The sequence below is a fragment of the Abramis brama genome, assembly GCF_963993115.1.
Source record: "Abramis brama genome assembly, chromosome: 14".
NCBI lineage: Eukaryota > Metazoa > Chordata > Actinopteri > Cypriniformes > Leuciscidae > Abramis > Abramis brama.
The window spans coordinates 9,776,541-9,803,949 of record NC_139976.1 but is presented as its reverse complement, the minus strand read 5'-3'; the positions used below and the strand labels follow the sequence as shown (position 1 = coordinate 9,803,949).

General features: G+C 37.5%; 1 protein-coding gene across 1 annotated transcript; it reads right to left on the bottom strand.

Annotated features, from left to right (window-relative positions):
- Positions 1-60: 60 nt before the first annotated feature.
- Positions 61-26,370, bottom strand: pgs1 (phosphatidylglycerophosphate synthase 1). Its single transcript, XM_084135191.1, has 11 exons — positions 26,214-26,370; positions 23,895-24,096; positions 22,713-22,790; positions 22,272-22,368; positions 18,599-18,788; positions 18,210-18,388; positions 11,936-12,351; positions 9,709-9,784; positions 5,734-5,882; positions 5,016-5,179; positions 61-1,366 (listed from the first exon to the last, which is right to left on the bottom strand). The coding sequence occupies exons 1-10, from the start codon at positions 26,327-26,329 to the stop codon at positions 5,060-5,062; spliced, it is 1,623 nt and encodes a 540-aa protein (XP_083991317.1). The 5' UTR covers positions 26,330-26,370; the 3' UTR covers positions 61-1,366; positions 5,016-5,059.
- Between the last annotated feature and the right edge of the window lie 1,039 nt (positions 26,371-27,409).

Below are 27,409 nucleotides of genomic sequence, written 5' to 3'. Positions count from 1 at the left end.
AATGAGACCAAAAATAAAGGTCACGCATCTGTATTTCACATCAAATAACTCACTCAGCCATGACTGTATAAGCCTTTTATTCTTAAAAACAATGTATACAATGACAATAAACACTGTGCCTTCATATGGTACAGAATGTTTTTGTCCATTTTGTAAGTTCTTGTGCGTTGGATGAAGTGGTTTTAAGGCCTCATCTTCCTCAGGTAGCATATCTGTCTGTAAGAGAAACATGATTTTAAACAGTACCGTTTCCATCTATGTTAGTCGCTCCCAAACACTAGCAATCATGACATTTAAATCCAAATTCGCAAACCAACTCTGATGTTAAAATAATACTGCAATATTCCCTTTAAACAAGTAAAACTCAGTCATGAAATGCTACAAATTAATACAAAGGTACTCAAATCCATCCCATGCTTAATGTGTAAAGGCTTGTGTAAACGTTAAAGCCTGGTCAGGTTTTGAAGCTGTCCTAAGACCTCTTCTGTACTAATTATTAATGGAAGTCATATTCTCAGTTTCAGTAATCATGTATGATTAGTGAGCATTGGAGTATTAAACGGATAGTTCACCTAAAAATGAATATTCAGATACTCGCACCTCATGTCATTTTAAACCCGAATGACTTTCTTGAGTGGAATACTAAAATCTCTCTCAATACATCAATAGTGAATGTTGTCCTTTTGAGTCCCAAGAAATAAAATTCATGCAGGTTTGGAAAAAGACAATTCTTCATTTAAATAATTGTTATATTTAAGGCACTCAGCCTTGATGGTTTGGATATTTTCAGCTGAGGTAACTAAGGGTTGCTGAAATGCGCACGACTCAAACTGCATCACTTTGTATTCCCGAGATCAACTTATTGACCTTATTAATGAAATCAATATTAATGAACTGCTTCTGCCATTTTCAACCAAAATAATGTAGTAAAAAATAAAGTACAACGGAAAGAATTCAGAAATGGAAAGGTTTTTTGTTAAACAGCATCTTATCAAAATGACAAAATAATACAAATGGTTTACAAAAAAAAAAAAAATTAAATTAACTAAAATATGTACATAAATGTTAGATTCACATCAAACTGATGGCCAAACGTTCATATCTGCCATGTTGCTAACAGATACATATCCATCATACTTTCATACATATAGTAAATTCTTTGTTCTGGTTTTACATGCATTTTCTCCAAACAATGAGGTTGTTAGATCAGAATGAATGTTATTAAATATAATAGCACAGAGCTGATTAGTTGAGTGGTCATCACTGGAGCTGCCTGGCTGAGGCCCACAATGCCAGTCCTCTTCAAAACCGTCGATATTTGCAAGCGCCTCCTGTACAAATCCCAGATATGTATTCCCACCTCCATCTGAAAATAAAAATAAAAATGCAGTTTATTCCTGTGATGACAGCTGAATATTCGGCAGCCATTACTTAATGTTTTTGGAAACCATGATTTTTTTTTCTTTCATGTATGAAAAGGTATTGAGGTATTGATTTCTTAAAAAAAAAAAAAAAAAAAAAAATCTTACTGACCCCAAGCTTATGACCAGTAGTGTGCATGAAAACCTACATAATGCTACAAGTAAAAATTTTATTTGTACATTCTCTAAATAATTTCAATAAGCTGCACAATTTGAGGTATCATTAATGTCAGTAGAACAGGTTAGTACTCAGTAGTAATAGTGATGTTTACCTTGAAAAACACCACTATTTAAAAAAAAAAAAATTCTCTGTTTTAAGCGTAATGTACTTGAATAATCACTAGAGGGCAGAGTGAGAACTACAGAGGACAACCCTGCTTATTGTTGGACAGCAAACCATATTACATTAAGTCTAATGTAAAGTCTAATAACTTTATATATTGAGATTAAATTTTTAGTGACTGGAATTTTCAAAAGTTTAGTTCTCCTGAAGTGTGACTAAGTCACTGGAGCATGAGAAATTCAAAACAGATTGCAGAAGAATTCTTCCTGGAAAGTGACACATACACTTTTCTGAAGGATTTCAGAATAAAATCTCAAGAATACTAGAGTGGCCCCCCACTTTTGGACAATTAAAGGGATGGTTCGGAGTAATTTCAACCTAGGGTCCTTTGCACCATGACCTCGAGCCAAACACCCCCATCCCCTAGAAACACCCCCCACCCCCCACAACCCCCCCATCCCCCATCCCCTAGAGCCACCCCATCCCCTATCCCCTCGAGCCAAACACCCCCCCCCCCCCCCCCCCCCCCCCCCAAATGAAATTACTCAGAACCATCCCCTTTAAGGCCCATTCACACCAAGAACAATAACCAAAAAAGATAACTATATAGCTATATTATCAAAAAAAGGATCAAATTAGCATAAATGTTTAATTAAACACACAGAAAGGAACACAATTCTGCTGTGCTTTCTGCATGCTAGAGGTCTTTCAACTTTGTTTAATTTTTCATAGTTACTTAGACAGCCTCATTTTGTTAATACCAGAGGCTCAAAGGGAAATAACAATCTTAAATCCTGACATTTAGCAAGTGAGATGGAGCATGTTTGCAATCAAACGGAGGAAAGAGCAGGAATGGTACAGCACGCAGGAAAAACAGCCGTAACGGCCTCCAGATGTTGGGGGGCTCGCGGAGGTCAATGCCAGTGCAGCTGAAGTCTGCTGAGCAGTCTGTGCCTGACAGCACTGCAATGACCAGATTCATGCTGTGGTCTGGCCATGCTCGCTCCACGCTGGGCTGTGTAACGAGGATTTGGGTTGAAGGAACCACTGGAGTGACAATGTACATTCTTAAGAACCCACTGTCTGGCAGGCCGAGGTTTTGCATATCCATTTTCGGGGAAAGTCTGACTATACTGAGCGCAAGAGAGCCAAGTCATTTGTTTGGAAGCGGAATAAAATGCTGAATTCTGTTTTTGTTTGCTTAAGGCAACTACCGTCACAGCATTTCATGCGAATGGCTAATTTATGCTTCAAAATGCACACAATACCCGATACCACCAACTCATCCCTGCTGGAAAACCTGGCTTGAGATGGTAGCTGGTATGGTAGTCAAACATTACAATTAGGTTTTATTTGTTAACATTAGTTAACGAATACAGTTGTGATCCACACTCGAGTTTAGAAATCCTTTTAGTCACTTTATTTCACATTTTTCACGGGAATAATAAAACATGTTTCGACTCGCAGGCTTTTTTCAGTGTGTTGAATGCTCTGATCCCTCCACCCATTATTTAAACAATTATACTGATGTCATCAAAATTGGTCAATGTTAAAAATCACTCACTCAATTAAATGTTCAAAAGCAATTATCCTCATATAATATGATCTTGTTAAACGCACACACCAATCATTTTCATGAAGCACAATACAATTTTACACAAAGCACAATAATCAAAATAATTAACCAATTAGACAAATTAAAAATCCATATACATCAATCCAGGTAACCACATCAGACCTAATGATTCAAGTCATCAGAAATACATCGTCATTAACCAACACTGATCTTTAATTTATTATATGACATTTGTAAAAATCATGTAGTAATCTAGATATCTCATATAATCAACAACTCATCTCATTATAGGAAAACAGAAAAATCTAATTCTTCATTCATGCTGTTAGGAGCCAGTGATTTCAATTTATGAATCCAAAATGCTTCTCGCTTTATTTATATAATCTCCTCTACATGATCCTATTAATTCCTCTATCCCAAAACATTCCAAGTCTTGGGATCACATAGAGGTGGTGATATATGTATTTCTTTCACTGCTATGTATATGATGTGGTTACCTGGATTGATGTATATAATATATAATATAATTGTATACATGTATATAATTATTGTGATTATTGTGCTTAGCCTTAGAGTAAAATTGTATTGTGCTTCATGAAAATTATTGGTGTGTAGCCTACATTTAACAATATCATATTATATGATTTTAACTGACCGATTTTGATGACATCAATATAACTGTTTAAATAGTGGGTGGAGGGATCAGAGCATTCAACACACTGAAGAAGGCCAGGGAGTCGAAACATCTGTGTTATTATTACCCTGTGAAAAATGTAAAAAATGTGAAATAAAGTGACTAAAAGGATTTCGAATTTTGAGCGCAGATCGCAACTGTATTCTTGAAGTAATTAAATAGATTTATGTACCAAAACAGGACACAAGGTGAGACGAGAGAGCGGTGTAAACGACTCTGTTAACATTAGTTAACTCCATTAGATTAGTTAATATGACCTAAAAATAAACAACACTTCTACGACATTAATCTCAGTTAAACGTTAATTTTAACATTTAATAATATATTTTTAAAATCAAAAGTTGCACCTGTTAACATTAATGCAGAAAGATAACATGAGCAATAAACAATTGTTTTTATTTTTCACTTACTAAAAAAGATGCTTTAAAAAATAAATGTTATTAAGTGTTTGGTTCAAGCAATTCCATTACATTTGCGATGAAACAAATGGCGATGGACCTTTTCTTTTCTGAAAGTAACAGACTTTTGAAAAATAAAAAGTGTAGACAAGGGACTTGGTTCTATGTTGAGATTTGGGCGTTGCAATAAAAAATTATGAACGGGACGGGGTTTAATCAGATTAAAATATTAGAGTCCTCAAGAGAGAAGTCACCGGAAGGTCCAGTTATGATATTTTGATTTAACACTACGAACATGTTTTTTTTGGAATAACAGCCCCCAATAAATCGTTCACAATGAGACAAGAAACACGCATTCAGATGGTAAATAGGGTTCATTCTGACTTTAAAGTGGTCAAAATGGTTTTTGGAGCATGGTCACTGCTAGACCAGCTAATAACCAGCCTGGTTCAGCTAATAACCTGCTTGGACCAGATAATAACCAGCTTGGCCTGGCTAATAACCGGCTTCCATGTACCAAACCGCAGCTACCATCTTAAGATGGATTTTCCAGAAGGAATTACTCATGTTGGAAACTAAAACCAACACTTTGATATGCCTGATCTTCTACAGCAAAGGATGAAAAGGTACGATAGCAACAAACCTGTCATAGGCCTGAGGTGATCGTTATCTCACTGTCTGTTGAACTCAGAAGAAGTTCTTGATGAGGGGAGTAACAAGCTTCACCCACAACTTTACATGCCGGTCCGGCTGATTAAATGTGGAGTTTGACACTTGTGTCGAGCTCTGGTATAACTCCTCCTGCTCCTGGACAAGACAGAAAACAAGATTTCATGTAAACCATCTTTTTTTTTTCTTTTTTTTTATCTCACCATCTCAAGTGTTATGTCATCTCAGGGTTTTTCTCGTAAAGACGAGTATATAACTGATAATAACTGATCACTTACAATCTGATAAGTGAAGATTACAGGAAACTTAGTTTACAGTCTATAAAAACTGACGGCGTCCCAATTAAGCAGTTGTTTTTATAGCATCTGTTCCCAATATAGATTAATGGTTCCTTTATATGCAATTATGCAGTTTGAGATTGGAAAGATAATGACTGCATTGCTCTGGTACAAAAAAAAAGATGTAGTGTTACAGAAAATTACAGTATTTAAATCAGCCAATAAATTGGTCTACATTCAATGATCTATATGATTGATATGATTTTTTTTATGATGTTTCCAGTAAACCCTTACAAAAATGATGAGTCAAGGAAATCATAGGTAGTACCAACAGCTGATAAACATCCCGACACAAGATTTATGGGTTATATGACCCCAGTACCCTAAGAAACGGTGCCGTAGAGGAAGCCCAACCTGTTGCAATTGCATCTGGAGTTCCTCATTCTCTGTTACTATGGCGATCTGAGCCTCAAGATCCCTGTGCACAGAGCGATAGCCGAAATTTGGGGAGCCAATAAGAGTGAGGCAGGGGTGATCTCTTCCTCCCACATAGTACCACAGACCTGTGAAGAGAGAAAAAAAATGACCAGAAATTGAATTGACCAGACCAGTAATGATGATAAGTGCTTTATATAATGCTTCATTTTACTGAACAATTGTTTACAATGACTCTAAAAATATTGTAAGTGCCCTCACTTTGCAAAAATTATGCATTTGTCAGATGCTTCAAAGCAGCTTACAGTGTTTTGTTTTTTACAGTGTTTTTTCAGTATTTGTTTCCTGTCACATGAGCCATATTTAATTTCCACAGCCAACAATGCACAACTCATCTAAAAAGAAAAAACAAAGTTATTAAGCTATGTAGTACAGTACACAAACATGTGTACTATTAATAGGCAGCAGGCTTTGCTTGCCACTTCAAACACCTGCCAATAAATGGCAACCACCCTGACCTGAGGTAATGTTCTTGTTGATGGAAGTTGAATATCAGGTAACACAACTGCCGGAAATACCATACAATTAGTTTCTTAGGACTTCCTTATGGACACATGCAACAACAATTAGCCTTTATATGAGGCTAAACTAACTATGTCAACTCAAGTCACCTTAAGTCACCTTCATTTATATAGCGCTTTTAACAATATAGATTGTTTCAAAGCAGCTTTACAGTGATAATAGGAAATTCAAGTAACAGAGATTGTTTTGGCTTTACAGCAGCTCTAGAATAAAGTTATTGTCCAGCTAAAGTTAGTTTTGATTGATTCACTTCCATTGCAATGACAGAAAACCCTAAAGTTCTCTTTGCACAAACTTTAAAAACGCCAACCTGTGAGAATGCTGATGGTGTGCACATGCGTATTACGCGTTTAGTCTATAGGTATGCGCATTTTAATATACATGTGCGCAGGCGTGTAGTCCTTCTTTACAAACCAACCCTCAACAAACTACTTGTCTGGCCTTAAAATTTATAATACAGAATTTGTATTGCTCCCACGTAGCCACGTGAACCGGAATTATCCTGACAACGTTTTATCTGTACTGAGGTAAAGGGAAGGGAAGGAGGCCTTCACAGGGGAGAGTCTAGTTGACACTTCAGGACTAGTTGTCGTATCCAGGCGCAGGTCCTTCATCAGATCTGGATACGGCCTGGATCCGACGGACTGGGGTAAACCTCGGGATAAACAGAGAGACTAATATTAGCGTAGACGCCATCCTTCTTATGATGTAACGAGTACATCAGGATTCATGGGAAGTGTTCCCGGTTCCGGCTAACCTAATCTATGCAGCCTAACATTGAATTATAGAAGTCTATAATGTGTTATGTGTATGCTAGGTCAAAGATGTGTGTTTTTTAGTCTAGATTTAAACTGAGTGTGTCTGCTTCCCGGACAATGTTAGGAAGACTGTTCCAAAGTTTTGGTGCTAAATAGGAAAAGGATCTACCGCCAGAAGTCGATTTTGATATTCTAGGTATTATCAACTGGCCAGAATTTTGAGATCGCAATAGTCGTGAAGGACTATAACGCGTTAAGAGCTCGCTCAAGTACTGCGGAGCTAAACCATTTAGTGCTTTGTAAGTAATCAGTAATATTTTAAAATGTATACGATGTTTAATAGGGAGCCAAAGCAGTGTTGACAGAACGGGGCTAATATGGTCATACTTCCTGGTTCTGGTAAGAACTCGAGCTGCTGCGTTTTGGACCAGCTGTAGTTTGTTTATTAAGCATGCAGGGCAACCACCCATAATAGCATTACAATAATATACCCTTGATGTCATGAACTAATTGTTCCGCATTTGTCAATGAGAGCATATGAAGTAATTTAGATATATTTTTAAGATGGAAAAATGTGGTTTTACAGATACTAGACACGTGACTTTGGTATCAAAGAGCACACCCAGGTTCCTGACCGACGACGAAGACTTGACAGAGCAGCCATCATGTGTTAGGCAGTATTCTAGGTTATTACGTGAGGAAGTTTTTTGTCCAATAATTAGAATCTCTGTTTTTTCAGAATTACGTAGTAGGAAATTACTAGTCATCCAATTTTTAATATCAGCTATGTATTCCTATGTAGTTTCGTCAGGGCGTGAAGAAATATAGAGCCGAGTATCATCAGCATAACAGTGAAAACTGTCCTAGGCTATATCCTAACCCTAATTCAATTTAATTTCAAACTAATACAAGAAAACACAATGCAAAACTTTCTTCGTCCCATCATGGGCATTGGGTATTTCAATTATAACCACTTGTTTGGGGTTTTTGGAGAGGAAAAAAAAACTACTTTTCTTCAGCAATGATGAATTAAATGGATCAAAAATGATCAACACTTTGTTTAACTTTCTATTTATCCAAAGAATTAAGCAGCACAACTGTTTGCAACATTGATAATAATCAATTATCATATAATAATCTCTGAGGGATCATGTGACACTAGAGACTGGAGTAATGATGCTAAAAATTCAACTTTACAGGAATAAACTACATTTTAAAATCTATTAAAATAAAATCTATTATTTAAAATTGTAATAATATTTCACAGTTGAAAATTACCAAATCTGATCAAATATCAACTCATCATAAAATACATTTGTTTTGTTCAAAAACATTAAAACACATCTAACTGATACTAACTCCAAACTTCTGAATGGTAGTGTAATGGGTCCAATCAAGTTTTGAACACTATACTTGGGATGGAGATTATCCCAGTCTTTGACATTAGTAGAACCCATTTTTCCAATATTATCCATTAGCATTTCAAATACACTAGCACTTTAAGAACACCAAATTTGATTCTAACATAACTTTTGAAAAATACATTTATTTACTTACTTGATAAATGTTATGAAATGTATGGTGTTGATAACTTTCATGCCTGATTGTGTTATATGCATTGATAACCATCCTTTTCACATACAAAGTTCTTAAAACAAAGTTCTTTGAACGTTGAACTTGAATTAATCTCAATGGGATTTTTTGCCACATGACCCCACTAGAAGTAACCATCCTACTTGCTAGTTGCTACCACTTTTAAATGACTGCAAAAGTGCCAATGGAAAAACAGGCTTTTTGGAGACAGAATTGTGCAGTTACGGCATGACACGCAGTTATGAAACTGTTGGTGAATGGCTTAACAGAGTCACTGTCTCTTTCCTGAGGTGCGCGGCCAGCGTCAGAATGGCAGCTAATGTTCATTGATTCTCTTTGCAGCTCAGCTGGAGGAACCTCTGCACCCTTCTGTTCCCACTTCAGCTCCACTGTTTACAAGAAATGACGGCATGACAAGGCTTTATCTAATAAGCCAGACTTCTCAACAGGAGCATGAAATTGAATTCCACTGACGCTACTCAGGTTTATCACGCATCTATTTTTCCCCAGACAGCACCATTTTATTCTGTCCCTTCAGGTCAGGGGCCTTTATTAAAGTGTATGAGGAGACTCAGTTAATGCCGTATGAATAATCACATCAAATTTAGAATGAAATCATGCATTTTTAAATCAAACCAATAACCACTCAGGTTACAAACACAACAACAGGTTGAAAAATAACATTGTGGTGATTCAGTTGCTTTTGGCTAGATTTGATTTGTCTTAAAAACATGCTGAAACAGTAAAGCTGAAATAGATTGACATTCAACAGCCAAAAAAAAAAAAAAAAAACGTGGCCAAAGCATACATCTGCTTTACAGAGAAAACATCACATGTGTCTGGCAGCCTCTGTGTCCTGAAGCTGTCCAGGAAGAACTCTGAGGCTATTCAATCAGAGGTGCTGGGAAACCTGCTCTGCACATTAAATTATGAGCTTTCCTGTTACACCCAAGTTTTGGGAACTGGGCTGATCCACTTCAGTTCTGAGAAAAAAAATACAGTTCAGAAAATAAACACGTACCTTTAGCATGAAATGTCCAATCGGGGCGATGGTATTCATGCAAGTGGACACGGCTCTGCTGACCCAGCTGACACACCTGAAATGGACAGGATGCTGAATGTTTCACTTTTAAAACCAACAATGAAAATTAAAGAAAAAAGGTTATAAAACATTAGCAGAAAAGCACCACTCAATCCTGCTAAATGAGTGCAATTTGTAGCTGCAGCACATCTATAGAACAAGCAACCATAATAAACTGCTTAAAAAATCTTTAAAATAACTTTATATCAATTTGTATGCATTAAGTTGATCAAAAGTGACAGTAAAGACATTTAGAATTTTACAAAAGATTTTAATTGATCAAATGAGATGTTTTTGATTAAATAAATACAGCTTTAAAAACTTTAAAAGGTACATTGTAACTTTTTTGTTCAAAATGTATATGAGTACATCATGATTCCATCTTCCAAACTATGTTTTTGTTTTGTCCTGAAATCACTATAGCAAGCCTATAATAAGTGTTTATATTCTGACTATTGAGTAGCCCAGTATCTGCATGACTCGTCATATACATACAGAGAGAAGAAGCTCTGGCTACAATGTTCTTCCACAAAAAGCATGCAGTAGGCCTGTCACGATTATGAAATTTGGCTGACGATTAATTGTCTAAAAAATAATTGCGGTTATGCCGATTAATTGTCAGTTTTAGGGCTTTGACGATTAATTGTCTGTGTTAGGGCTTTGACGATTAATTGTCTGTGTTAGGGCTTTGACGATTAATTGTCTGTGTTAGGGCTTTGGCGATTATGCCGATTAATTGTCTGTTTTAGGGCTTTGTGCTTCATTCATTAAATAATTGTGATGAATTTAATCCTTTGTAAGTTATCATTTTGCAGTGTAAGATTACAGTTAACACCTTTAAATATTAAATAAATATATTCAATAGCTATGACAATTTGTTTATTAAACTTAGTGAGTGTATAAATCAGCAGCAAAAAGTAATTTTTGAAAACATCTGCACAGTAATTTAATAAAATCTAAACATGTTAATAAAAACAAATGTGCACAAACCATGATAATATGATACACTTCAAAACAGAGCGGAACAAAGCGCGTATGCGCATCGCGGGTGCAGAATGATGTGCTTAATGCAACATGGAGTCACAGTGCGCAGCGCTGCACAAGTGCGCATTTAAAAGTTCACGGCACAAAGCAAAGAAATGTCGAGGGCACAAATCCTAGTGTATATCAGTCCAACAATTTATTGATCATTTGTTTCTTCACAGTTTTAAACTCCAGTTATTGTGCGTCTGATGCCAATTCATAGTCCTTGTGCTGTGTAGGCATTTAGAAACAGCAAAAAACTCCAGCAAAATAAAGTCATTTTATGCAAATCCACAGCCCTTTATCTACAGATCAAGCATTATAACGTCAATGTCACATTGGAGAAAGTTTTACCGTGTATCCTTTCGTAACCGGACGACGCGCACTGTTTGAATGCTGAATGGAATGATTGACAGCTGCAGACGAGTTTGTGAACTTTAATTTAACAATGTAAATATACTACTGTACTGTCCCTCACATTAAGCTATGGAATGGCTTCAGATGACTTTGAATATATTGCTGGAAAACGTAATTAGTGCTTGTCTATTTATTTTGGTCCATGACTCCCCCTTGTGCCGTAGGCCTATAAAAGAGCGCAATAATCGCGGTTGTCTGAAACAATCGCGGTTAGATCAAATAATCGCGATCAGACGGTTATTTAATTATCGCGACAGGCCTAGCATGCAGTTTGGTTTATTACCCACAAGAGCACCAACAATTACATGGTGTTCCTTTAAACTTTAGAGCGTCACAAAATACTTTTGTTATTTTAATTTAATAATCCAGAATTAAATACTTTTAGTATTTCAGAGAGTCTGGCATGAGTGCAAAAACAGCTTATTCAAATTTCAAATTGTAATAAATATTATAAAATAGCCAATATATTATATGTGACAGTAAGTTCACAATTCAGTTGAATTCTATACTAATGCACCAATTTGTGACGCTGCTGCTCGGCAACGTAAACAACCTATAGTAACATGATTACATACTGCCCACAGTGGACGAGGGTGGCATGACTCGACAAAACTAAATTGCACCTTATATAAAAGAGAGCTGTCTACACTGAAGCGTTTATCTCTACCGACACAGGTAAATACACGTCATACTGCCCAGCCCTATGGCAAACTAAAGAAATGCACACCTTATTGTAGAACTGTCGGGCGAGATGAACGTAGGCCTCTGGAATTGCTCCTGCTACTCCTTTGGCTCCAAAAAAGCCATTAACCTCGGGGGAGGCCATGAGGATTCGGTAGTCTGCTGCTGCACCCAGCACCAGCTGCATGTAGGTGCGCGTCAGGTTGAAGTAACCCGATGTCAGGTAGATGACAGAGTCTCCACCTGCCTCTATGAGCAGTTGTTTGGTTATTTGTTCATCCAAGTAAATGCCCAGAGGCTTCATTTGCATGAGTGGAAAGATCCAGGTGTCATTTGGAACCATCCCATCTGAATCAGGAACCTCTGGGCATTCAGTCTCCAGCATGCTCTGTCGGACACGGGCCGTATTCACCACCTCCATGATCCGTTTCTGTGCTGATGCAGAAAAATCTGCTCTGTTACCTGTAAAACCACAAGACAGACTTCTTCTGAGAACTCTCAAATCAGTTGAAATGCTTATAAATGTTGGATACATTTAGGTTGCGTTCCAAAACCTAGTCAGATGCCTATATAAGCAGCATTTTAAGCACAGGGACACAAAAGCTGTTCTAAAACATTGGTTGTGGAAGAATAATAATGTCACATCACTTCGATCCCATAATGCACTGTGGTGAGATCAGTGAAAAAAAATCCAAACAAAACGGCAGAAAACGGCATGATAAAAAGTTGATTATAACCATATTTCCTTCACTACTGACAAACACTGAGAAAAATAGATGAACAAAGATACATTTGAATATTTTTATCTGACAATTGTGTGTACTATGTATTTCTTGCTTATTTCACTACTTTTCAAAAGTTGAGTGTCTGTAAGATTTTAAAAATGTTTTTGAAGAAAGTCTCTCATGCTCACCAGGGCTGCATTTATTTGACCAACAATACAGTAAAAACAGCCTATTATAAAATATTTAACTGGTTTCTATTTTAATATGTTTTAAAATGTACTTATTCCTGTGATGGAAAAGAATTTTCAGCATAATTACAGTTTTCAATGTAACATATTATCATCAACACTGAATACAGTTGTGCTGCTTTAGCATAGAAATCTAGATGCACCCTAGCGGCAGCAAATTTTATTTTGCAGCCAGTGTCGTCTAGCAACTCTCCGTTGGCTTTGGAGCTGGAAAAACCAAACTCTAGTCAGGCCAATCACATCGTGTATAGAGTCGGTGGGCGGGCTTAACATAATGACTGCAGAAATGACTGCAGAGTTGTGACGTGAATTCCCTGCTACTTAAAAACAAAGAAGATGGCTGCTGCTGCTGGCGAACAGCTGTCTTTCGAATCGGCTTTGGCCGCGACTTGGAAGACATGGAGTTGAGCTTTTCTTTGAGAAAAGAACAAAGAACGGCACTGAAGTCATTCTTAAAAAAGAAAGATGTGTTCGGAGTTTTGGCGACCAGATACGGCAAAAGTTTAATCTATCAACTAGCTCCGCTGGTTGGAAAACGCTCTGGTTGGTTGTAGCGCTATCCTATTGCATGCAGAGGGAATTTGAAAGACAACCGTTTATCCCGCCCCTCGGATTGAGCCGTGCCAATGGTGTGTTCCCAGACCCAACATCTTGATGTATCATTTATTTGAAATAGTAATGTTTTGTAACATTATGAATGTCTATACTGTCACTTTAATACAGAATTACTTTCAAAAAAAGTCAAACAGACCCAAAAGTTTTGAAAGGTGGTGTAAATATCACTGTGCAAGCATAGCAACAAGCCATTGTAAAGCAAAATGCTTTTCGTGAGAAGAGCATTCAAAATAAGTCTCTTATGAGGCTCTATTTCAGTAAGTATGGCACAATAACTTTTCAGAAGGTTTTGAAAAAGAGCCTTAAATGTCAATCAAGTCAAAATACCTGAAAGCAAAGATAAGCAGAATAATTCTAGTAAACTGATCTTAACAGGATGTTTACAGTCACACTCATTTTAACAGGTATGCATGCGAAACAAGTAATTCTCCAATCCAATCCATTTTTTCAGGTATTTGTTCATGCGAGATCCTGCAAATGCATGATCAAAACCTCAGAGACGCGGGTCAATAACTGCTGACCGTCTGGAAAGGCGCTCTGTCAAACCCTGGCGCCTCTGCTAGACATAATGTGCCACGGTGAGTCATAGCAAGAGAGATAATCTGTAAATAATGAATTAGCTTCAGTGCAGAATGCTGAATGTTGGTAATGTATGGCAGAAGACGGTGTCTGAGCTTATTTGGTTAACAGGGAGAATGTGCAGCAAGGCCGCTCGGAATATTCTGTTTGTTAAATGCAGAGAATAAGAAATATGTGTGGCTGGTGGAGAACAAATAAATGGCTCTTTGAAGCAGGATAGAGGGGATTTCCCCACAGACTCAAAGCCAGCCACCCCAAGCCTCCAGGCCTCAGAGGTCCAAACACATCCAGTTAACAGGGCCACGAAGTTCAGCGGCTCTTACCGACAGACTGTGGGATCCAGTTACTGGAGATACTGCGACTCAGCGGATAAGCTTCTCAATGGGCCGGCGCTCCAGTAAAGGCCCCCATATACCGACAGAGAAGTTCTTTTTCATCCTTCGCTTAAGGTTTGAAACACCTTTTCAGCTGTATAGTGGTAGTGAACATCCTGATGCTGCCAAAGCTGCTGAGAGTCGTGTTTAGATGAATATGTAAAAAAATATATAAAAATGTGCTGTCTTTCTATCAATAACAAAATAAAGGGGTGAGAAAACAGCAGTTAAGAAAGCATCTGATCATATTTATGTGAGTTTGTTTGTGCAAGCTCTGAAATTCTGCACTCCAGCAACGTTTATTTATATATCACTTATTGTATATTGCTTTAAAGCAAGCAGCTTCACATTATTAAACATGAAAAAAATAGTGTCCGTGTCACTTTCAATTAGAAGTACAACTTTAATTTCCACTATAAAGCAGCTCTCCAGTGTTTTCGTGTTTTTACTTGCATCTGACCTTGATGGTCTGAACAGAAGAAATTAAACGGAGATCATTTCCACATCAAAGAAGGCGGAGCCTCAGAGCACACCTACCTATTACGTAATCACCATGGACCAATGGTAGCTCGAGGGCGTTTACCAGCCGGAGCGAACCTTTCCAGAACTATTCTAAACTCACAAAGCAATTTTCAAACAAAATTGACGAAATGGCATGACATATTGGTTCTTCGATTTCACTTGACGTACATCATGGGCCTTTACTCTTACTAGAAGATGAGGCTTTTGCACTCTCTCTCTACATATACAGTCACTGATGAGCTGCATACAGAATTTAGGTCACTGAATTAGGCCAGATTATAGTATTTAGATGCATCCTCCACAATCCATCACTCCGCCTGCAAGCTAAGAAAGTTGCGTTTGGCATTTTGTGAATGTGTTTAGGTGTTTACCTCATTTGCATAATCCCTCATTTCGGAAGCTTAAACAACGTATGCACATGACCGTCATAAGGAATTCTCAGTGAAATCCTCTCTTAAAATATGACAGTGTATATGTAAGTAGTTTCTGTTTTAAACGGGTCCCTCCCTTAAAAAGCACTTTCCAGGAAACCACTTTTCAGGTAAGCACCATTTCCTCAATCTTGTGCACACTGTTGTCAGGCTTGAGCTGCAGTGCCACGTCAACCACAAGCTGCATAAAAGAGTGTCACCCTGAGTGGAGTGCATGTGCTTTATAGTCTTCTTTACTAAGAAGAAGATTAGATCTGCTCCGATAAGGATTTTTGGGGCTGATCAATGATTACCGATCACTGGAAGCAGTATTGGCCAATAAGATCACCGATATCAATCACTGAAATAAATTATAGGCCAACTATTCTTAACAACAATGTATTTTAAGAAGGCCTATAAAAAAATAAGCATGATGAGAAAGTATCATGAATTGACAACTCCTTATTTATTGGCAAGCAACATGTGCAACATTCTCTAGAAGTGATTAGGAACAGCTTAGAGCTTAAATATAACAGAACAGTTAACAAAACATCAACTGAAAGTAATCACTTGTTACTTTCAACACTGCATTGTTTTCACTGAATACATTAAAGATTTATATTTAGTAATCCTACTGAATCTACTAAAGTGAAGTGAGTGCTTTTCTCTTTGTCTTTTCTTGTTTAATAAACGTTAATGACACAGATGGCAGTAGGAATATTAGGCTGCTGTCCCTTTAAGGGTTATTGAATGCATGGATCCAATATACTGATACACATGTGACATATTTCCCAACTGTTCATGTTAACTGTCTTAAGACATAACCAACAGTGTTTAAGCGAATATCACCAAGCTGTGTACTTTAACATATTTCTGTGTTGTTAACAGTTTAGGCGTGAACCCGAAGCTCAAAGTTCACTTCATATCACTGATCTAGCTGATTTGGACGTGAGATTTAGGCTTTTAGGGAGGAACGAAAGTGCACTGCTGTGAAGGAAAGGAATGCACTAAAATAACCCAGCGCTAGTTTCTTGCTGTCATTGCAATGCGTTCCCTCTCAGCAAAGACATTGCAAATATATTGTCCTTTTCAGACACCTGGTAGAACTGCCAGACCGGTGAATGTAGGGAAGCAATCTTAGCTGCGCATAGAAAAATGCGAGTTTTGTGTCATCTGATCGGCCTTTGTAGAGAACACAATCAAACCATACAAAGCTATTATCGGCCGATAACGATCGGCGCCCGATCAATCGGAGCACCCTTATTCTCACTCTGATATTGTCCTCATTTTACCGTCATACTTCACTATTCTCGCTCACGGCTATCAGTCCATCGTTTCCCGTTGACCTCATTGTCTTGACAGACTGTAGCGAGGTCCAAATAGCTCCTTCCCGAACCTATCATCCTCCTGCATCTCTCCTTTCCTACCCTCCCAGCACAGATCATTTACCACCAGCAAGGTGACATCATTGCACTATTTCTGGGATCTGTGACAAACTGTGGGCCCGCTCCACCACAATTATGTCATCGAACGGCGCTGGGTTACGGATATGGACTGAAGCTGAATGGGCATAATCACTCATTCACCCGTTTTGTGCTCTTCACTGAGCCTGGGGACCGTAAGATACACCGAGTCATGGCTGAAGAGCTTCACAGAGACCTGAGGCTAGCAAGCAGGCTTTGAGCTTCCTGTTACTCAACGTGTTACCACAATGCCGGTGTAACAAGGAAATGAGTGATTTCCCATCATACCTCTGATTCATGATGCATGTCAGAAACCACGAGTGTCACTCATTTCTCTTATCATGAATACTTTCATAGACAGAAAAATGTTGACGAAGTTGCTTGATCACTTGCATTTAGACAGACTGGCAGCACCTAAACAAGGATGTTTGTAATAAACAATACATATTCATACCACACAGTCCATTTTAATGGTAGTAATGATGGTAGCACTACGCCTTGCATGCTTAAATTAAGCCATTGATGTTATTTTCAGCACATGTATATGCAGCCAAGCGGTGTTTGGTGTTTTAAGCCCCCAACGGCGCCTTCCAGGCAGCGAGGGGATGGGTAGGTTTAAGGTTGAGGGTAGGGTTAGCTGCCTCTAAGGAGCAATTGGGGGCTTAAAACACCATCGAGCCAAACAAGCAGCATTTAAAAGAAAATTAGGTAGACAGGAAAAAAATTTCTTAACCAGTTTTTTTTGTGATAAATTAAAGAATGTTCATACTGCCAAAATCACACACAAAAACACAGAAAATTACATAAAATTCATTTTCCTGTCTACCTAATTTGAAGTAGTAGAATAAGAATTTTTTTTGTATTTACAAATATGAATCTTCCTGTTATATCTCCTGTTAACAGGGCCATGGCAATAAATCTGCATACTGTATAAATTATACTTTTATTTTGTGATAAATGTAAAAAATATTCATATGATACATATTTTATAATACATATCATTTGAATATTTCTCCAGTTAACTGGTCTAAGGCATTAAATTTGCATATTTTTAGATATTGTCAGCAGTAATTAATCATAACCAGGCATGAGTGGTGTAATCAAATGCACTTTTAGAGCAATGTTATACAGTTTCACTAAAGTAGGCCAGATAGCTGCCACAATCTATCGCTCAGAATTGGCCTTCAAGCTAACAAAGTGGTGTAAATCGCATTCAGCATTTTGTGAATGTTGGGCTTTGCCTCATTTGCATAATTCCTCAGGAGCGTTAAAGTTAATGCTAAGGAACTCTCAGTGAACTCCCCTCTCATTGTCCTAAAGCATGACATTTTACATTTAAGTAGCGTCTGTTTTAAACAGGTCCCTCCCTTTGAAAAGCACTTGCCTTTGTAAGGATGCACCATTCCCTCCATCATGTGCACACTGTTGTCAGGCTGGAGCTGCAGTGAAACGTCGCCCACGGCTCCCACGAGTTCAGCAAAAAAATCCACCACCTCCTCGCAGTCCTCCAGAAGTACATAACGATCCTGACGATTGGTGAAGTAGGAGTCGCTCAGATTGGCCCTGTATGAGACGATATCATACTCAGAGTGGGCAACAAACATACCCTCCTCCACTGAGCTCCATACAGTCTACAAACAAACCCGGAACCATGAAGAGCAAAAGCTGTGGGAATATTTTGTCAGAGAGAAATGTCGGTATTTACATTGCAAGCATATTTTAGTGTACATGTGTAGTATCCACTTTTGCAGTGACGTATGCATGTGTACATACCCACTGATGATGAGACTGTTATCAAAAAGGTATGCCTTGATGTGCTGCACCCCGATGGTTTCATTGAAGCGTTCGGGCACCAGAAGACGCAACAGTCCCCGCAGGTCTGGAGTGTGGTACAGGGACACTCTCATCTGATCGGGGAAACGCTGGAGCAGCGGCAGTAACATTGTGCGGGAATTGTGCTTACCTGTAGATGCAAAAACAATAAACAGGGAAATTTTAATGAATCTTTAGTAATCTACACTAAAGGGACATGCACTGAAAACCACAGATACCGATATTTGTCACCTGCTTTCTTATTTTAACTTTTGTCATTAAAATAGATTACTGTTTTGATCATGTTTTAAATTAGCAACGTTTAAAAATGCATGCATTAAGGTATACTAGTTAGTTTATTGCTGCATCAAATAATTTCTACTGAACATTGATTGGATCCATTTAACATTCAACGGGCCAACATAAATACATAAACATAAACAAATACAACAGAACTAAGATGCATATGAAATAAACAGGGTGGATCTAACAGTAGTTTTCCTGGTGCGCGCTTTGGATGTGTGCACAAACAAAACTTCTGACACAGCGAGTAGAACTGAGTTCTCTATCACTTCTTCTTGCTCTTGAATATTTAAATTCACAAGATTTAAAAACATGTGCGAAAGGATAAATATTCGTGAAGATGCAGCACTGGCCCGATCGGGACAGTCACAGTTCCGTCAATTGTCCCGAGCGTTGTTCAGTCGTTGTGGCAGTCTGTATATGTCTAGCTCTGCTGTATTTTGTTACCCTGGTAACCCAGAGTTCTCCAGAACTCCAGTAATGATGCTCATTAAATATGCCCCTCGATCTGAGCTGCACCAATCACATCGGGTTATCTGATATAGGCGGGCCAGAGGCGAGCTAAACAGATGACGACAGCGCTGTGATGTCAAAGTCATTAGTAAACATTGCAAGATGGCTATGGATGAACAACAGTTGTTTGAAACGGCTTTGGCTGCTATAATGAATGAGTTAGACTTGGCTTTTTATCTAAAACAGGAACAGAAGACGCCGCTCGAATCGTTCCTTTGCAAGAAGGAAGTTTTTGCTGTTTTGCTGACCAGATATGTCAAGAGTCTAATCTACCAGTTAGCTCCCCTGGTAGCTAAGCGTATAGGGTTTATTGTTGTGATTGGTCGTAGTGTTATCCAATTGCGTGCAGTGAGATTTTCAAATACATGCTTGGTGCCGCCCCTCGAGCTGGCCGATTTTCATTAGTCGACGCCAGACCATTAATCTTTTAGATTTAGGTCTGGTATTCCAGGCTAGTATTTTGTACCGATTTAATTTTATTTTAGCAAGTATTTAATTATTTTACCAAGAGAAAAAAGTTGGATTATACAACTCGGTGCCTTCACGCAGTTAATAAATTGATAAACTTTGATAAATTGGTGTATCTCTAATTTTTTCTATTAATTCTATAATCTAGTTATATAGTATTATGTCTTTTTACATTTGTATTGTAAGTGTTGTAGTAATTCTGGAAAAAAAATTGCTCTTTGGGGACAAATAAAAGTTAAAAGTAAGCAAGACATGCTTAGCAAGTTGTCACACTCAAACAATCAATGAATAACCATGGAAACTAACTGAAAACAAGGAAACAACTAAAACATGTGACAATCTCACCCAAACCAGAAACAAAAACAGATAACCTGTAACACAAGTCAGTCCTTCACTAGCACCACTACCGAACTGTGATGCCAAAGACAGTAGACTCTTTTGTTCAAGATTCAAGATTGTTTCGTTCAAGATTCTTTTGAACTTTCTAATCAAAGGATCTTTTGATTATGATTCCACAAAAAAATTAAGCAGCACAACTTTTTTCAATATTCGTAAAAAAAAAAAATCCTTGACCACTTGGAGCACTCCTATTGGTAGTCCTCACATTGCGTAGAAGCACAGCGGTATATCATACGCATTGCCAACGGTTGCTGTCGCTCACGCCAGAAATTGCCAACTCACATTAAAAAAAAGAATAAACTTTACTGCCCTGTTTATTCTCATAATAAGAGTCATTTTCATGAGATCAAGTAGAATCTAAACCATACAATGAAGGTAAATGCTGCAATATGATGCCTCAGTTACCATGATATTTAAGGTTATCATTAACATCATGGGGTCAGTTCAACAGCACATTGAAAGCAGTCAATGGAATGACTAATAGCTCCTTTTAAGTAGTTTGTGAGGTAAAATAAAATAAAAAACAGGGTGGAGGTCTGAACAAGCAACGTACAATTACTAAAGCTGGAAATCTTCCAAAATTACACCCACGCTGTTATATTAGAATAGACATGTTGCACGCATGTTAGTCAGTGTTCACAGAGGGAAACGAACATTAGCAGGGGGTTTTCTATATGCATTATTTCCTGATAGTTTCATAGGAATGTGATCAAAAACGATCAAGCTATGACTTTTAAAAGGAAATAAAGAACAATATAGAGGGAAGTTCACAAACGAGTGAGTGAGTGTGAAGATTTGTTCACAGAGCAGAAATTCTCATCTGACTTTGAAATCCGATCTTTGGGACTGATTGTCCTCACTGTCATTTATACGTGATGATGTCATATCCACATGTTCAGCGTTGTCAATATACATATAGTAATGACTTCATAACATATTAGACATATCAGATACATTACTGTATTTTACACAATCATACATATGATGTGCCTGAAATCACTCAATCTTTCACAATTCAACGTGATTTTAAATGAGTGCACTGAATACCACATAATGTGTGTTAGATCGTATTGGATCAGGCTCTCACTTGTTTTTGCTGTTCAGACTACAACAACTCCAAGCATTTGGGTTGGATATGCCAGTTGCTGTCTGTCCGAACAAAGCCTGAGAGTGTGTGTGTGTGTGTGTGTGTGTGTGTGTGTGTGTGTGTGTGTGAGACAGTAGCCCCTTTCACACATACAGTCTTTACTGGTAAATTACCGTTAAGAGATCATGTGTGAACAGGACCTTTTCAAAATTACCTGTAAATCAGTTCTGGCAGTTTACCAGCATGATAAATTGTAACATTACCAGTAAATTACCAGCATGATGGTGTGTGAAGAAAGAATGAAGATTACCGGTATGAGCATGTCCGAGCTCAGGTGCGCTGACATAATGCGTTTGTTTTGGGCCAATTATAAAGCTCTGTTGGAGCTGTTTACGTTAAGTTCTGCTGCTCTTAACATGCAGATGTCTGAGCATTACAACGCTTCTCGCGCTCGAGACCCTGCCTTCTTTTCCATCCATCAAGCACGTACTATAGTAACTGCAGTACTACAGTAAATATAGGTCTCATGTTTTTAAGAGCCAAACCGCGTTCTGTGTGATCATCCCCTTGCGCCTGTCACTCAGATGTAAAAAAAAAAGTAACTGAAGTGCGTCTCCTCATCCAGGTAGATGAATAAAACAGCTCAGCATTTAAAGGTCATTTCCAATGATTGACATCACAGAGTTTATTGGTATTTTGGTACTGATGTGTGAATGATACCTTTCCGGTAAAAAGACTGAACGCCGTTGCTTGTGTGAACTGCACATTTGTGTATTTACTGGAAAGTCATTGTGGTAATTTTACGGTAATTGAACGGGATTGCTGTGTGAAAGGGGCTAGTGTGTGAAAGAGACAGAAACAGACCTCTTGAGCCTCTGGTATAATCCAGCAGAAAAGACACTTTGAGATCAGGTGCATGATCTTCCTGTGAGCGCTCTAATGCCTCTTCCATGCAATCAACCTTCAAAAAAAATTACACAGTCACTGAAAGAAGCCTCTAATTATATAATCCATGTTAGAGTTTTTAACCATATACGAGGGTTAAGCAATATTTTCATTTTTGATTATTTTTCTGTTGCAGGAACGTTATGGCTTGGCTGGTTTTGCATAATTATTCGAACAAGGAAATGTTACCTTACTGATCTTCTTGCTTAACAAATTATTCTCTTGAACTTACAAGGTTAAAACAGAGGATGATTAATGCCAAACATTACTTCCTCTTATGTAATATTCTCAATGAGAAACTGCACAAAGACAGGCTTTTCTTTCTCAGTGACAGTAAATGTGTGCAGACAGGTTACATACCAGGTCTTGCTCTAGTGGTCCTGTACCCAGGTACAGTGATGCCATCACCACACGACTCTTGGCTGTCTTGATACGAGCCTGGGCAAACAGAACAACAAACTTAATGAGTTAAAGCTTTTTTGTTGTTGAGCTATTCGCCTTATATTTAATATAAGAGTAAGCTCTGCTTAATGGGGTGGCCATTGTAACTTGATTGTGTCAAGGAGGCTTCCTCTCTAAACCGCTTCTAGTTATTTTAGCTGTACAAAAACTGCTGCTTAATTTTGCAAACTGTTACTTTTCACATTATTTTAATATAGTATCATAATCCAAAAAATTGTTTTTACCATTTACAGCATTTTGTTATTCTTCCTGTTATTTAGGCTACCTGTAGCGGTAACTGAATCTGAATGAAGCTTACTTCTGCATTAAAAAAAAAAGGTTAATATTATAACAAAGCAAACTTATAAACAAACTGGACAAAAAAAAAACTATTATCTTCATAAACACAGCTAGACAATCTTCTGAAATGGAAAAACCAGGATTTGACCAAAATTCCATTTTTAATCTTACATTTATTTATGTTTAGAGCCATATGAGTATCATAGGTGATTTTATGGCAAGATCAAATTTCTTTAACATAAACAATTTCACAAATAAGTTACAATATTACAATTAAAACTATACAAGATCTTTCAACATTTTATTACTTTTATTGTTCAAAATAAAACAAACTGATAGCAAGAGACACATTATGACGTTAAGAATGGATATTTGGCACAGATCCACCTGTTTTGTTATATAAAACATCATCTTCTCGTAAATATCATCTACACTATATTTTACAATGTTATGATATAAATATGACTATAAATAGAAAGGCACTAATTGGAGTGAGATCATATCTGTTGATAAGACATAAAAGCCAAAGTCAAGTCACCTTTATTTATATAGCACTTTACAATACAATAAAGTTTTTTTTTAAACCTTTACAGTGATAACAGGAAAATGATTCAGTGATCAAACAGAATTCAATTCTGCTGGAATGAAGTCTGTCATCGTTAAGCTGAGGCCAGTTCAGTGTTGAACAGAGGATTTCTTTTTACAACCTTATAGTCATTTACTGACTATATGGTTCTCTGAAGGTGCAATTGCTTGACTTTCACCCAGCATACACACACACACACACACACACACACACACCTTCATAGCTTGATAAAACTCATCAGGTGAGTGAAGGATGTGTATGTGGCCCCCAGGGACCCTGAAAGCAGGCACATGATCAGCCATCCAGTGGAAGCGAGAGTGGAGGCCCTCGACACCAGTGAAGCCTGGAGGTCTGGAGGAGGCCAGGGGGGCTGAGTCCGCCTCTGCCAGAAGAGGGGCCAAGAGCAGCACAGCGGACCTACAGGATGACAGGAAGTACGACCTTTTAATCAGAATCCAAGAGCGAGGCTGGCAGAACTCTTCAACTGTACACAATGCACTGCAGTGTTTCAGTTTACAGTATTAGTAAATATTGTATAATCTGGTGGCTGAACAGTGATACTGAACTCCATGCTTGGTTTTTGTTTCCTGTTGGCTCCCAAACAACTTTTTCCGGCAAAAGTGTGCGAATAAACTCCCCACGGGTAGTTACTACACACTACTGTTCAAAAGTTTTGGGTCAGTAAGACTTTAGTCTCTTATGCTCACAAAGGCTGCATTAATTTGATCAAAACTACTGTAAAATGCCAATATTGTCTAATATTATTACAATTCAAAATACCTTTTAAAATTAATTTAAAATTTTCAGCATCATTACTCCTGTCTTCAGCGTCACATGATCCTTGAGAAATCATTCTAATATGCTGATTTGGTGCTCATTTCTTATTGTCAATGTTGAAAACAGTTATGCTGCTTAATATTTTAATAGAATAGAATAGAATAGAAAAGTTAAAAAAACAGCATTTATTTTAAATTGAATTTTTTTAGGTAACATTATAAATTACACTTTTGACATCTACTTTTGCAAATAAAAAAACAAATAAGTTATTTTTAGTACTTTATTTGCTTAGCTGTTATTTGTACAAAAAAAAAAGAAAAAAAAAAGGGAAAATATATACACAATACACAATAATATGTGAAAATATTGGCAACAAATATTGTTGTGCCCTGGTCTGTCGCATCTGGCAAAACAGTGAATAAAACAGCAAGAATAAATAACAAATAGAAGTTTCAATATTTCATTAGCATATGCAGTTACAGCTATGACTGTGCAATGTGGACCATTTTATGCAATATCTTTTGTTATTTTAAAAACAATAATTAAACCAACAGCTCTCCTTTTCTCAAAACTTGATTTCAAACTACTCAGTCAGGACAGAGCCCTAAATCCAGCTCCAAATGCAACAGTGTTCAGAAGACACAAAGGCAGTAATATGGTCTGTGTGACACAGCATGAAGTCTCAAACGGCAACCCTTCACTCAGATCTACTGCCAAACACCAAGGTCACGTCGAGTTCTCTATGACCCAGACGGTGCTTTTCCTCACAGAACCCAGAGTCTCACCGCACATTACAGTAGATCTCACATAACTCCTGAGAAAACGAAAAGAAAAGAGGCGCCTTTGAGAGCGCCGTGACCCTGTGGAGACTGAGTGTAAAACAATGTGAAGGTCAATAGTGAGTGTCAGATTGTGAGTCTACACAAATTAACTATCTGTGTTTCTCATACGCATCAACCCTGCTTCAAAAACCCTCATAGATCTGCCCTAACAAGTGAAGATATTCAGGAAAAGGCCTCTAATACGATCAGGCTGAAAAGTGATTTGATTAAAGTGACCTTTACAGAAGAATGCCAGCAGTAAATGGCTGCTTTGTAAACCAGTGCTTTTAAGAATGAACCTCTTTCATTGCAATGCACATCACATAACAGCAGTTTAACAAGAATATCTGATCAACAGGCAACAACCTTGGACTACATGCTTCTATCAGAAAAAGAACATGAACAAGTGTCCATATTTACATTCATAGAATATCGTGAAATATAACATATTTGACAGCTGCCAGATCAGACATGCCTGAAACAGATAGCATCGCTGTAATAACAGCTGACAAACCCTGATCCTTGGTTTATTTGGTAAGGGGATAACTATCATCACACTAACCAGTGTGCAGTTTGACAGCTCATTAAAGGATTACGAAAAAAATATGTTAAGGAGTAACCATTCACTTCAATTGGATTTTTTTGGGTGAACTATAGCTTTAAAAACATAATGACATGTCACTGGACATAATGATGGTTACTGGAAATAAGCTAATGAACAATAGCAGAGCAAAATCAGCAACCATCTTTATTGTTCTATTGTTTATAGCTCATATTATCAAAATCATCTTGATAACTGTAGCTCAACACATGACCGTAAGTCAGATCTCTCCCTTATACAACCACAAGCTAACATTAGCCAAACACGCGATTTAACATTACGCGATTTCTATCGTCTGTCTTTATGTAAGCCATAATGCGATCGCTATCATTTACCCTCTCCTTCGATCATGTGTCCTGAAAAATCGGTCTGTTATCCTCGTGAAAACCCAGGAGAACGCAGGAGTATATGCAGAGAACACAAGTCTTTTCCATGTCATGGGCGCCGCCATGTTTTCACAGGACTTTGAATGTCGAAACTTTATCGAAACTCATGATAACCTGGCGCGACAAACTTGAACACGACACAGAAGCTTGTAGTGTAGACAAGACAAGTTGCTCATTAAAACGAGAGGACTTTCAGGTATGTTTGCTGGTCTCTCGTCTTTCTATAAGTTTTTATCAGTGATACAAATGCCATATTATCTCAAGCTGCACCTTGCTATTAATTTATATTCGAACTGACCTCTAGCCATCTGTAGCCTACCGTCCTAGTGTCAGTTTAATTTTATCCCTGTCAATTTTGCTAATTTATTTTTTCCCTGAAACTTATTATTGTTACTTGCACCATTATTGTTTAAATCAAATCTTAATATTAGTATTTAATATTATAAATAATATTTAAATAAATAATATGCGTTTATGTTTTGATGCTAACTGTATTTAATTGGCTCTGTAAATGACAAAGTTTTTTTTATTGACAAAAAACAATCAAATTTAATCTAATCTAAAAAGCGAATGTGATTTTATTTGTATATTTCACAGCATTATGTATGTACAATATGTTCTTGATTCACGTGGTCTATAAATATCTGAAGCTTCTGATCAATGACTTTACTAATGCACAAATATCCCTAATATCTCATTGATGTCTTTTGGAGGGAGGTCTACTGCTGCCATCCTATAGATGGCGTATGGAACAAATCCAGTAAAGGGGCAGTGTGAGTCTATCAAGTATCTTTTGAATACTATACTATATACTATACCATACCATACTACACTATACTATCACTATACCATACTATACTTTACTATACTACTACATTAGTAGTCCCCGGGTGCCACAGCATAATGGCTGCCCACTGCTTCAGGTGTGATCACGGTTTGCAGTGTGTGTGTTGTGTTCATTACTTACTACTCTGCTCCTAATGTTTTGTGCACTAACTTGGATGGGTTAAATGCACAGAGGACAAATTCTGAGTATAGGTTTCCATACTTGGCCTTCACATGTCACTTACTACACTATATACTTTACTATACTATGCTATAGCATACTGTGTACTAACTACACTATATACTTTACTATAGAAAAA

Coding starts and splice junctions, on each gene's coding strand:
- pgs1 (XM_084135191.1), bottom strand. CDS start 26,329: ATGGCGGCGCCCATGACATGGAAAAGACTTGTGTTCTCTGCATATACT. Junction 24,097..26,213: donor ACACATGATCGAAGGAGAGG/GTAAATGATAGC, acceptor GTCATCCTGTAG/GTCCGCTGTGCTGCTCTTGG. Junction 22,791..23,894: donor AGTTTTATCAAGCTATGAAG/GTGTGTGTGTGT, acceptor CTGTTTGCCCAG/GCTCGTATCAAGACAGCCAA.